Source organism: Chelonia mydas, chromosome 20, assembly GCF_015237465.2.
Source record: "Chelonia mydas isolate rCheMyd1 chromosome 20, rCheMyd1.pri.v2, whole genome shotgun sequence".
Taxonomy (NCBI): domain Eukaryota; kingdom Metazoa; phylum Chordata; order Testudines; family Cheloniidae; genus Chelonia; species Chelonia mydas.
The window spans coordinates 17,203,285-17,216,343 of record NC_051260.2 but is presented as its reverse complement, the minus strand read 5'-3'; the positions used below and the strand labels follow the sequence as shown (position 1 = coordinate 17,216,343).

The 13,059-nt window shown below is 58.2% G+C and overlaps 2 protein-coding genes across 5 annotated transcripts in view; one reads left to right on the top strand and one right to left on the bottom strand.

Annotated features, from left to right (window-relative positions):
* The window catches only part of DNM2 (dynamin 2), a 67,624-nt gene extending 59,717 nt beyond the window's left edge, over positions 1–7,907 (top strand). For all 4 annotated transcript variants that reach the window (XM_043532866.1, XM_043532864.1, XM_037887827.2 and 1 more), the window contains one exon: positions 1,869–7,907. In XM_043532866.1, the coding sequence (XP_043388801.1) occupies positions 1,869–1,911 (43 nt within the window). In that variant the 3' untranslated portion in view covers positions 1,912–7,907. The remainder of the gene's footprint in view (positions 1–1,868) is intronic.
* On the bottom strand, positions 6,719–12,063 carry TMED1 (transmembrane p24 trafficking protein 1). The gene is made up of 4 exons (XM_037887830.2): positions 11,579–12,063; positions 10,660–10,757; positions 9,943–10,126; positions 6,719–9,563 (listed from the first exon to the last, which is right to left on the bottom strand). The coding sequence occupies exons 1-4, from the start codon at positions 11,759–11,761 to the stop codon at positions 9,345–9,347; spliced, it is 684 nt and encodes a 227-aa protein (XP_037743758.1). The 5' UTR covers positions 11,762–12,063; the 3' UTR covers positions 6,719–9,344.
* Between the last annotated feature and the right edge of the window lie 996 nt (positions 12,064–13,059).

Below are 13,059 nucleotides of genomic sequence, written 5' to 3'. Positions count from 1 at the left end.
CATCTCTTCTGACTCGACACAGCTGCCCATCACCTGGTATCTGAGCCCCTTTTCCCTTAAGCAGCTTTGAAAAAATCTCAGCAGCCAGCACTGTTGTAGGTGGCTTCAGCCATATTTTTACCAAGGGTTTGGCTGCATGGCGACATTTCTTCTTAAATCAACCAGCCTCTTTCTGCTTTTGTCAGGGATCTCTTCAAAACCTCCAGCTCTCAAACACCCTGCACTATCCCTCTTCTCCCCCTGATGTGGCAGCCACCCCAGTTGAGTTCCAGTCTTGCTCTTTTCTGTACGTACTTCATGGCACAGCTAAGCTCCCTAGGAGCTGCTGGTGAGCTCTGGTGCAGCTTGACAGCTGCAACTGTGGGGTGAATCCCTTCGTCCACGAGGGAGAGGATGCTGGGCCACAGAGATGGCAGCAGTGTTGGATTCGCTGGTAGGGCATGGCCTATAACAGCCTCGTGTTCATGAAGCAGAACCCTTGGGGAGCAAAGAGCGGGGTGATCAGGTTTCATGGGTGAGCTACTGCTCCCCCCCTTTCCTATTCACTTTGCCTGCACTGCCAGCCTTAGGGCTGAGCTGGAGCGGTGTTGGTTTAAGCAAGGGTGAGCTAATCCTCCCACCTGGACATCTTAGATACTTGAGAATGGGCCGTTGCTCGTCAGGCTTTTCTGTCCTTTCCCCACTGCCAAGGGCAGGAAGGAATCGCAGCAGCCCTTGAGTCTTAGGGCAAACCAGCCTGGGTTTGTCTGTAAGAACTCGTAGCTAGAATGGGAGCTGCGCGAGGAGGGAGCAGGCCGGTCCCTAGCCAGGGGTGCAGGCCCTTGGATTAAAGCTGTTTGCTCAGAGCAGGCTCTGCCGCAGCTCAGCGAGGCGAAGCCCACACGGGAGAAGAGCAAGTGTGCGCGGCAGTGGGCGCGCGTGGAGCCCTTTCACGCGGCCCTGCCTGGCAGGGAATTTCTGCCTCACGGAGTGTGGGCTGTATCTGCCAGGGGTGCACAGGCCACCCGCCCCCTGCCCGCCTGCAACAGCAAAAGAAACCCCTCTCGGCTCTAGCTGGGCGCCGCCTAGCAGTGGCTGCGTGGGAAGCGGGTGGGAAGCTGGGGTAGCTGTTGAAGTCCTGCACTCGTTCATTTACAGCTGTGGCTTAGAGCGGACCCCAGCCAGTTCACTCGTCTCCTGCAAACCGGCCCAGGGCCTCGCTGCAGTTGGTTTGCGATTGCCCCAGCTGCTGTTCTCTAGCCTCCCGGCAGGCCTAGGTCGGGAAATCCCCACTGGACGAGCGTGGGTCAGGCTAGAGCCTGTCTGAGGAGTCACTGAAGGCTTTTGTCTCGGACACGGGCACCCTACCCAAAGGAAAAGGGAATCTAGCGAAGGTGGCTGCATTTCTAGTAGGCTGATGGGGAATGTAGAGATTTAAATCAACCACCTCAACCCTGCTGGGGGCAAAATTAACCATCTGGCCCTGACTTCGCTAAGGGATGCTTTGCCGTAGCCCAGCTGCAGATCTCAGCGTGCCTTAGGAAGGCAGCTGCTACCCTTTCCCAGAGGCAGGCCCTGAGTCACAGTGATTCACTCGCAGTCATGACATCCTCTGTGCTCAGGCCCCAGGAAGGAAGTAGGGTGAAGCTGTAACGGGGCAGCTGATCTCCGCTGGCAGCTGCTTCGAGAGTTCTAGGTGGAAAAAGCGTCAGCCTCCACTCTAGGCCCCTCCCAGCACCCAGCCTTCCCGGCCTGATCTCCCTGGGCTTTCCACCCCTTCCCCAAGGGGGCTCCCCCAGGCGGCCGGCAGGAGCCGGCCCCCACCAACGCTCACAGCTGAGAAACCTTTCAATGGCGTTTTGTTTTGTTTTTCTCTCTCTCGTGACCAGGCGACCGGCTCCCTCCGCTCCCTCCCGGCCTTTCTTCAGATGAGCCACCTCTTCTGAGACCCATCGCTGCCCCCCCAATCATTTTAACCCATTTGAACCTGCTCCTGGGGATTTTGCTTTGTTTCTATCTAGACAACAGCCTGCTCCAGCCAGAGGAGAGAACCTAGCGCCATCTCTGTCCCCCTAAAGTGCCAAGAGGGGCTGCGGCCTGGCTGTTGTGCTGGGAACAAAGCATGGTGAATGCTACAGTCTGTGCAAGAGATGTAACGCTCCTGTCAGCCCCCCCCAGCAGAATACTCCCTCCCCCTGGAAATCAGACTCAGGGAGCGGATCCTCCTCTGGTAAAACCATGAGATCATGGCGTTGGACTGGGCTTGCTCAGGATGAACCCCGGCTGCCATTTTCTTCTTCCCTCAGTCATGGCGAACGCTTTGTGATCGAACTGAAAACGAACACGGCTGGGCCCTCCGAGCTTGGAAGTGGCCCCAGCTAACGGTGACTTGCTGCGGTTTCTAAACAGCAGTTTCCTTACCGCCCTCACCCTACCAACTTCAGGGCCCAACGTTGCATTGATGAAAAGGGAGTTTTGTCCCATTATTTCTTCACCTCCTGCGGGACCTTGGCTGCCTCCTAGCCCCACCCTCGCTACTCCAGCTGGGCAGTGATCTATAGAAACAGGCTGCTGAGGATTTACCCCCTTCCCTCCCCTGTCTCGAGTGAACCTGCCCAGCCAGCCCCTCCCTCCATGCCGGGTTAGACAGGGCAGAAGCACCAGCCCCAAGCAGCTGTTTACCAGCTGAACTTTAAGTGCATTTAGTAGTGGAGCGGGGTCCTTATTGAACACTGTGGTTCTTGCTTCTATTTATAAGCCATAGTTCCCACCCCCCTGTTCCCTGAAAGCAACATTAGCGGGGAGGGTATTTTTCAGACCGTTCTTTCTTACGTGCCTGCTAATGCTGGGAAGTTGGTGAAGAGGCTCAGTTCTCCCGGTTCCGCGTGGTCACTGAAACACCATTTCCCCCCTCCTGGGGAGCAGAAACTGGGCAGGAAGCAGCAGAGAGACCCCCCGAAACAGCGGGAAGTGGGATTCCTAGTCACACACTCGCATGCGTCTCCCTGCAGCTTAGGGCTAGCGCCGGAGCAGGGAGAAAGGCCGGGTTCTGTCCTCCGCTCTCGAGCTCAGTGGCATTTGCCCATTTCAGTCCTTTCCACTGCGTTTAGGTAAATGGGCTTTGGACCCTTCCTGTCACTCGCGCCCCCCCCCCCCGCCCCGAACCTTTCAGGCAGGTGGATATTAGAGACCTCGGCACTGGCCCCGTGGGACTCCAGGCCAGCAAGGGTGTTGGCTAAACACAGCCAGGGAGCTAGCCTTGTAGACCTTCGGTCAGCAGATGCCAAAGTGTAGAACATGCCCCCCCCGGGAGGCCTGATGGATGAGCTGCAGGAGGGGGCTCGGCCTGGCCTGTCGTTTCTTCTCCAGGCCGTGCTGCCCTTTAAAAACCAGCCCCCGCTGTTCTGGTGACAAAGCAAAGCTTCAAGGCGGGAGCTGAGAGTATCTGCTGTGCCAAAGACATTTCCTGAGGGGGCAGAGTCTGAACCAAGAGCTCAGCGGTTCAGCCGAGACAGACCCCAAAGCCAGTGATGTCAACGGTCCCTGCCCAAAGCTTTGTAACAAAGGAGAGGACGTATTTTCTTAGGAAGAGCTATTCTGAGCCCAAAACTGGGATGGGACCTACACCGGATATGGCAGCAGAGCACCAATTGCTTTCATGTTCCTGGAGCAGGGGACTCAGCGGTCACGAGCAGGAGCCAATGCTGCCCTAATTCAGCTGTTTAACAGACGGCCTCGCAGGCAGGCAGCGCTTCAGAAGCGTTCTGGTAGCACCATGCGGGGCAGCGAGGCCAGAACCTAGCATGGGTAAAAGGCAGTGGACAGATGGGTGCAATAAGATGGTCACGAAGTTATCCTCGCTCCCTCCTTTGAGCAGAAGAAGCCACAGACCTTCAGTGAACATCAGAGCAAATACAGATTTAACCGGAGCAAGGGGCCAGCCCCACACCTGCCCTTCACTCAATTCCGTTGTCATACTGGGCCAGCCGTGTGAACTGACCCCACAACCTCCGGTGAGTTCCAGGCCGCACCTCTGTTAGCTCAAGGGCTGTAGCAGACTCGAACTACCTAATGCAGCCACTAATTCCCGTGTCACCCTGCAGCCGTACGGGGTCACCGATCAACAGCAGAGCTCGCGAACTGCTCTGCTTCGCTCTACCCCGCTGTCGGTACCTGCAAGGAGCCAGCAGTGTCCCCTCCAGCCCAGTGGCTCGCCGGCCAGATGCCCCGTGGTGCCCTCTGTACAAGGTGTGTGTAAAGAGGACAGCGTGACCCACCTCTGTATAATTCTTCCCCCTCCCACAATAAAAAATCCTGGATCACAGGGCCAGTGTTTCATGAATGTCATTAGCAAAGGCTGGGCTAGGTGCATGGCCCTGTACAGTGCTCAGGGTGCGAGCAGTGATCGACAGTGGAACAGTATAGCCTCACTCCTCCACTGCCCCCTGGGGAAAGCAGGCTGGCCCCCTGCCTTGCCCTCATTCACCCTGGAGCTGGTGCCAGGGGGGAGCAGCTCCCAGCTGCGATTCTGCTCAGAAAAGTGACTAAAAAGACCATCAGGGCATTGCAGAGCCTGGCCCAGATTGGCCGAGAACAGTGATGTCTAAGCCCTCATCGCTGTTCTGTCTGTCACATGCTCACAGCGAGTGCCACAGCCACTCAACTGCAACATTGCCGGGGCACGTTCTAGACCGCGCTGGTCAGAACCCTCTGGACCGTGGTGAAAACTGGAGAAGGAAATAGGGGGGCACAAGGGACATGGAGCCCCGGGCATCTGCTGAGTAGAACTAGCAGCTTCAACCACCTCTTCGCCTGCCCAACCTTCCAGCCCGCTCATCCCTCCCCTTTGAGCTTGGTTCGTATTCCCAGTGGTTTGAAGATGCTGACATCCTGACAGGAGGGATGAATGGTGGGGTGGAACGGGGGAGAATGGGTGGCTGGTGTGGCAATGGGGGAACACAGCTCCTGCAATGCAGTGAAGGAGCAAATGGACTGGGCCAGGCAGATGGGGGAATTGCCAGACAGAGCCCCAGGCAGGGCTGAAGAGGTGGGAGGCTGTAGGGGGCCCCACCCTAGGAAGGGAAGGGGAGGGGTTTAAGTGCCAGCTCTTGAGTCCTGAGCCAGCAGCATCCCCTGTCCCTTCTCACTGGGCAGGTGGGCAACCTTACCGCCATCGACAGGCATGCTGCAGCCCTTTCACCAACCCTCGTGCAGGCGGGGAGCGAACCCTCCTTGGCACAGGAGTAAATTGCACAGATGCAACTGCAGTTGGTCTCAGCTGCATCCCGCCCCTGGACAAGGCCTCATCCATTCATGGTTTTACTCCCAGCTGCTGCTGACCGCAGAGTGAGCTGGAGTCTGAGCACTGGCAGGAGCCTTTCAAGGACAGCTGCTCTTCCTACATCGCAAAGCCCCCCTTCAGGGACCCTGCCACCGCAGCTGCCCCTAACACCACCCCAGGAAGGGCTGGGCTCAGGCAGTTGAGTTTTAATGCTCGGATCTCACCCTTTCTAGGACAGCTTTGGATTCCCCTCGAGTCAGACCCACCCCTGAGTGATACATTTGCAGAGCGACCGAGCAATCACGGTTAGGAGGGACGTGTGCTCGGTGTCTATGAAAACCAGCCCCTCGTGCCAGGGAATTAATCAAAAGAAACCGGATCCTTATGGCACCTTTGATGTGATTTGCTTTTGACTCTAGTAGGCGGGGGCAGTAGAGCGTACCGTGCCCTTGCCCCGGCTGCAGAGGGTGGGAAGTTAGAAGCCAAGGTGACCTGCTGCAGCCGATACACGCCCACCCCCTTTCACTCACCGTTACCAGCTCTTTATTGCTGCAGAATTCCCTCACGCGTGCATTCGCCATCAGGTATCACCTAGCGCCTGCTTTCATACCATGCGTGGCCAGGGATCCATGGCAGGCCCACTCAGAGGCTGTTTCTGCTCCCCCTGGGGCAGGACAAAGCCCACCCCATAATGGAGTCATTCCCTTCCGCCAAACCCTAGAGAAAGCATCCAAACACTGGCTTGGGACAGCAGAAAGTGAGCTGGTTGGCAGGGCTGGGGGGATGCAGGCTGCTACAGGGAGCGGGAGCAGAGAGTAGCAAAAGGGGCTCTCACCAATTTACCAGTTGTGTCAAACAAAGCAAGGAGTCATACTTAATAAAGCTCTCCAAGAAAAGTCAACGTCCCAGAAAGAGGAGTGCCCTAGCTCTATTGGGAGACGTCCGTGTCTGCCGGGTTATCACAGCAGACTCGTGGCCTGCTATTAGGAATAGAACAGGAGAGCTGCTGTCTTAGCCCCTCGAGAACAAGCCGCTCTGGACAGTCGAAAGGTTCTGCGGAGGAGAGTCAGGTCCCTGTTACATAATAAGCAGGAATTCAGATTCTTTCTGTCTTCTGGACAGTGCACAGAGTTACAAACCAGCTTGTCCAGTGTCAGTCTGGCGGCTCTAACCTTGGGGAATGCAGGGGTCTCTAAGAGGCCCTGAATTCTCAGTCCTGCCAGAACACATGGCGCTGTATCATTCAGCTGCCACTGAGATGCGCACTTCCATGCCCAGTAACAATTTAGCCACTGAAGGCAGTTTTCCTTTGGAAAGATGGATCATGTTCTCTGCATGGTTCCACGTGCAGTTTAGGCTACAGATGATGGGAGTTTGGTTGTCTCAGATGTTAGAACTCACCCTACAATCAGCAGCAGCGGGGGGAGCGCACGCCCAATACGGATTCACAATGACACATCTTAAACAACTTCATTTAATGTCCTTTCTTTCGTAACGTCAAGAATAAATACCAGATTCCTTTGTAAAAGGCTCCGCAATATGTATTTGCTAGAGAGAATGGCTCCATAGCCCTTTGGTCATTTTAAAAAAACCCATCACAATCAGTGCCCCACATGCAGACATGTCATGTGTTACTGACGAGACAGGCTGCAGCTTCCACTACGCAGCAAACAATCCCTGCGCAAGCGTCGGCTCAGAACTTCACTGGGTTGTCACAATACCTGCAGGGGGAAGTCGAAGGAAAAGGGTCCCCAGTGTCAAGTCTGATCAGTCTCAGTTTCTCTGCTCAAAGCTGGAGTCAGCCCCGGCCAAAGCGCAGAGAAGGGGCACAACGGACATGAAACAGAAGTTGACAGCCCTTGGCAGGTTCCAGGCTGCTATTCATACACCTCTCTCCAGAGTCTTGGTGAGATCAGCCACTTGTGCTGTATGCAGCAAGTTAAAAAAATTCCAAGCCAGGTCCGTGTCTGCAGGAGATTCTGGAATCACCCACCACCCAGGCCCCCTAGACATAATGGTGGCAGAGCGGATCAGAGCACCCGCCTGTGACAGGGCAAAGCAGGCACCGTCATGGAGTGTCTCCAGGCACCTTGGCTGTCACACAACAGGTGGTGATGGGGAGATCAGGACTATTTTCCCAGCGGGGGTGGTGTGAGGAGGGCACATTGGCACATACTATGGTAACAAAGCAACACCAGTGGCCTCATCAGGCAGTAGCAGCCCCTCCTTAGAGTCAGTCTTGAGGAGAGGGGGTTGGATCAGCCACCCCCAGGAACCCAGCTGTCCTAGGCAGATCCCACTAACACTTCCTTTCCCTTTCTCCAAACGTGTCTCAGTGCTGGCCTGGAGAGGCCTGCTCTCCCTGACCCTCTCACCCTTAGCCCCTCTGCTACAGCAGAGAATGGGGCTATTGACAGTGATGGCTGGCGGTGCAGATCGTTGCCCACAGACCAGCAAATACATTGAATCCTTAATGACTCTGCATCTCTGGCTCTCAGCGCTCCAGATTCCATCAGCCCGGAACTACCCGGTGATATGGAATCTTGCCAACCCGCCCATGCCCTCAGGAGTCACTGTCTACAGCTTGTCCTGTTGACTGGAAGCAATTCCCCACACCCCTGCTGCTGCCTCGGGGCGCCCCCCCCCCCCGCCAAAAAAAAAGTCTGATCTGAGCCCAGCACTGAAGAGAGACCAGCTCAGCCCAGGAAAGGAGTAGCAGGGCAGAACTCGGCTCTAAAGCAATGGCAACTCCTGCTCAACTCAAATCCTGAGGACCCAGCCAATCTCTCCCTCCTACCCACAGCAGGAGACGCATACCTTCCCCACTGCCAAGGTGCCCACAGTCACTGCCCCGCTCAGATCCATGGTCCTGTGGCACTCAAGGGACCAGTGAAGCTAAGATCTCAAAGCAGACAGGCGAACAGGACAGTGAGAAAAGGCACTAGAGGCAGGGAAATCGCAGAAGGGGTACAATCCACTGAGAAGCAGAACTGGGTTTTTCTTCCAGGATCTGAAGGAAACTGGCCTGTGATCTGATCCATGAGACCTGAAGTAAGAGGTGCTCATCGGAACAGGGCAGCAAAGGAAGTGAAATGTCATCCACATACAGCCAAGAACAGTGGCTTCCATTGCTATCTGGAGCAATAGGGATGCCATGAAAACAGGGGCAAATTATACACACAGCGCTAAGCAAACCAAGCCACACGGCTGGACCCAAAGCCAAGGCTCTCCCGCAGCAGCCGCACTGCAGCAGTAAATAGCGAAGAGGCTGCTTTTCCTCCAGGGGTCAGTATGGAGGCCAACTGGAGCCAATTCACTGCTGCACAGGGGGCCAGAGTGCGGGGAGACCCTGCAGACATGGGGGAACATTCCCCACCTTCTCTGCTAAAAGACAGTGGAAACAAGGCGCTAAAGGGGCAGCAGGACACAGCAAGGCCGGGGCTGAGGTCCATACAGGCCAAGAGCTGCTGTTAAGGCACATAGGAGGTTTCTCCTTTGACAAAAATGCAGACCAGAGGAGAGATTCTGGACAAGGAGCAAGTTCGGTTGCAGGCCAAGGGATCCTGCCCACCTGTAATTGGCGACGGTCAGAACCAGAGGCTGCAAAGCCAGACCCCGCTTTACTGAGTGGGTCTAGGTACCGAGACCACCTGCTGCTCCCCTCAGCTGCCATCCACCATGCCCTGTCTTGCTTTCTTCCTTCATCCCACCCTCAGGGATGTGTATTATGGCACAGGCTGGTGGCTGTAAAACCCCCTTCCCCCAAGCCTAGGGATTCAAGTCCATAGAGAATCAATTTCAACCCATACTGCCCATCCCATCAGTCAGACCTCTGCGATCCACCCCCCCTCCCCCAATGCCCTCTGGCTTCAATGTACCTAATGTGAACTCTGGTACAAAGCAGGCCCATTTAATCCCTCTAAAGTATGCCCAGAAGAGAAGCTGCAGCAATTTGACAGAGCTATACACAGTTGATCTATCAGATGCTGGGGTGTCGGGCTTTGAATTCACCAGCCTCAGCACCAGTCTGGCTCTGTACCTGCCCCTTGCAGGAGATACGGAGTCCATTTCTCTCCCTCTCACGCTACGTTCGGACCTGCCTCTTGTCTTCGAAGAGGCTCTTCAGCATGTAGACCTGGAGGAAGGCCACCACCACCAGCACCCCCAGGTTAACGGCTGACCAGAAGTTGACGCGGCTCATGTTGCTCTCCTGCAGGTTGCGGTCTCTGGCTTCGAAGGCTCGCAGCAGTGTCTGCATCTGGATGCTCCGCTCCAAACGGTTCTTCATGGTCTCAATGGATTCCTGGAGGACAGAAAGGGGATTCGGGGGGGGGGGGGGGGGGGAGGAAGGGATATCAGCTACTGCGCACAGGTGCAGGAAGTGCTGATGATGCTGGAGTGCAGCTAACAAATACCTCCCCAAGAGTTCAGTTCGCTGGGGGCCAAAGCCTGTAAGAGTTCTGACTCCCTGACACTGGACACCCCACCAACTCAGATCACAGGGACAGATCAGCCATCTCCTGAGATTTCAAGGCCAGAAGGGATCATGAAGATACAGCCTGCTTTCTGGCACCACATGGGACACAGAACTTCACCCAGTGGTTCCGACAATCAAAGCCCTACTAGCAAAAGGCTCTGCACTGCATTGCCCGAGGCCCCATTGCCCCCCACCCATCACCCACCTTAATATCTTCTATCTTCATATCCAGCATCTCCTCTGGCTCCACCACCTCAGCCCAGTTATCCCCATCCTCGTCCTCCTGGGGGCTGTCGAAGATGAGCTCGAAGAAAACCAGCTTCTCCGAGATGGTGCTGAAGGAGTTGTCAAAGCACAGTTTGTAGTCACCTGCTTCCGTGGGCTCAATGCTGGGGAAAGAGGTAAACACCATGAGGATGAGCCAGTCCCGCACTCAACGCTCACGAGGCCAAGGCAAACGAGCAGTCACTGGGACATGTCGCTCTGTTGGAAAACAAGCGTAACTGCAGAGTTATGCCACCAAGGGCAGTGAAACCACAGTGGCTGACGGAGACATGCTCCCGGGGCTGGGGGAGAACGGGGGACCTTGGACTGGGGGAAATGAAGTCCACAGAACCCCTGGTGAGGTGGACTGAGGAAATGGGATCACTGAAAACACCTGGCATGGGGAGAGAATGGGGACACAGGGAACCCACAGAACCCCAGGGGTGGGGTGGGGGGGAGACTGGGGAGACCCTGAAAGAGAGGAGGACAGCATGCAGGGAGTGTGAAGAGGGCAATGGGAAAAAGCCAGGAGCCCCTGGTGTGTGCGATGAGCTCAGCTTAGACAGGCTAAGAGCTGCGTGCTCCCCCCAGTGACCGGGCTGGCAGGGGAGTTTGGAGGTGCCTGGGTGCCGCAAGAGGCAGAGCCAGCAACACTCACGTGTGCACCCCGTCCGATTTCCGGTACTCGTTGATCAGCAGCACGCCCGTGGGGCTCTCCAGGGAGAAGTCGATGTCCAGGCCTGCACCACCGATAACCTGTGAGGCACGACCACAGGGGTGAGTGACAGGGTCATGCTGCAGGGGGGTGAACGGGCCCCAGCACAGCCTAGGGCCCAGTCGCGGCTCAGATCCGGTGACTGGCTCGCTGCCTCCACCCTGGGCCCTGGCCCACCCCCACCATTGTGGTGACCCCCCACCCAAGACCCAGCCTGGTCCCCTGCTTCTTCACCTCCCCCACCCCGGCCCCCTGCAACCCCAGATCCTAGTCCGGTGACACACCCCTAGCCCAGCCCTGCCCCGTCCGACACCAGGCTGAAGCCTCTGTTCCCCCCCATTAACAGCGAGCCCACTCAGTCCTAGTTCCCCTCCTCTCACCCCCCCCGCTCACCCCACCCCCCAATTCCCTCAGATCCCAGCCCCCAAATGCCCCCTGCCTCCCTCCCCATTGACATACCTGCATTCTCCTCCCCCCCCATCCGCCCCCCGGCCCCACCATCCATCCGCCCCCCGGCCGGCCCCCGGCCCCCCCCATCCATCCGCCCCCCCCGCCCCCGGCCGGCCCCCGGCCCCACCATCTATCCGCCCCCTTCCCTCCCCTCCGGCCCCCCCATCCATCCGCGCCTCCCCCCCGGCCGGCCCCCGGCCCCCCCATCCATTCGCCCCCCGGCCCCACCATCCATCCGCCCCCCCCCCTCGGCCCAAGGCCCCACCATCCATCCGCCCCCCCCTCGGCCCCCGGCCCCACCATCCGCCCCCTTCCATCCCCCCCGGCCGGCCCCCGGCCTCACCATCCATCCGCCCCCTTCCCTCCCCTCCGGCCCCCCCATCCATCCGGCCCCTCCGGCCCCCGGCCGCACCTGGTACTCGGCCTCCATGGAGCCGTTGCCCGGCGCGGCCTGGTAGAAGCACTCGCGGCGCCCGGCCGGCAGCAGGAAGGTGAACTCGGCGTCCTGAGGCGGCGGCAGCGCGGCGCGCGAGCCGCCCCAGGGCGCCAGCAGCAGCAACGGCCACCACAGCGCGCGCCAGGCGGCCGCCATCATCCGGGGACCTGGGCGGCGGGGGGGCGAGCCACGCCCCTAGCGCTGAGCGCGCTGATTGGCCGCCCCGGCCGCTGGGGCCGTTCGGGGCGCGGAGAGGGTGCTGGGAGGGCCCCGATGGGCCGCGGCGTGGGGCAGAGGTGGCCGCGCTGAAAGCCTGATCCGGGGGCAAACGGACGCAGCAGCCCCCACGCGGCAGAAGCCTGCCCTTGGGCAAGGGCCTCGCCGCCGACGCTAGGGAAAGCCGTGAGCGAACAAGCGCAGGCGGGTCTCTCAGGCACTTGTGTAGACACCTAAAGATGGCCAAGGCGGCCTTCGGGGGTCTTTGTGGCTCTGAAGGAGGGATTGGCCCAGGCATGTCCCACCCTCTGCAGTATCGGATAAGCTCATTGGTCCAGCCAGCCTGACCATCATGCAGAATCAGAACAGTGCGTTGGCCGAGCTGGACCAGAGTCCCCGCCTCCGCCAGTATCAAATCAGGCCATTGGTCCATCGAGCCCAGCGTCCCAGCCCATCCGCCCATTGGTCCATCTAGTTCCCAGCCCATCAGGCCATTGGTCCAGCTATAGCAGCGTCCCACCCTGTCACCCAGGGGTCCATCTCGTTTGGTCTCCCCTACGGTGGCCAGTCTCTGATGATGCTACAGAGGGAGCCAAACTCCCATAATGCACCTGGCCAAGTGGTCAATGCCCAGGGCCAGGGCCAGGGCCAGGGCCAGGGCCGGGCGGGATGGATGGAGAGGGTGGGCAGGGAAGCAGAGTGGGGCCCAGGCAGGACTGGGGGTGCGGCGGGGACCAGACCGATGGAGGGCGTCTGGCCTTTGACTGCCCCTTTGCAAGTGGGGCACATTCAGGGAGCAGAACTTGGGGTGTGTGTGGGGGGGGCATCTCCTAGGGGAAGCCCCCCTCACGCCCCCCTCCAGGAGGATGGGCTCAGACAGGAAGGGCGGCTTGGCTTGGCTTGGCTTGGCTTGTGGGTTAAGACACTGGGCTGGGACCCAGGAGATTTCGGTTTCAGTACTCAGCTCTGCCACTCTCCCCTGTGTGAGTCACTTCATCAGAGAACGAGCCTTCCCTGCCTCACAGGGCTGCTGGGAAGATAAATGTTTTCATGGGGCTCAGAAGCCATAGGGAGTGGGGCCGGATAAGTGCCTGGCTAGGCACGGGGAGGAAGTGGTATGTTCCCCTCTCACCGTGCAACAGAATTGGAAGGAGGAGGCTGGGACAGAGCCATGACAGAGTCCATCTTGCTGCTGCAATGAACAAGTTGCCAGTATCCCAGGGACTCAGGTGAACTTTGAG

Bases quoted from the DNA above. Each gene is read 5' to 3' on its own strand.
- TMED1 (XM_037887830.2), bottom strand. From the start codon at position 11,761: ATGATGGCGGCCGCCTGGCGCGCGCTGTGGTGGCCGTTGCTGCTGCTG. The intron at 10,127-10,659 runs GTGAGTGTTGCT...CTCTTTCCCCAG, and splicing joins AAATCGGACGGGGTGCACAC to CATTGAGCCCACGGAAGCAG. The intron at 9,564-9,942 runs GTGGGTGATGGG...TCTGTCCTCCAG, and splicing joins TGAAGATAGAAGATATTAAG to GAATCCATTGAGACCATGAA.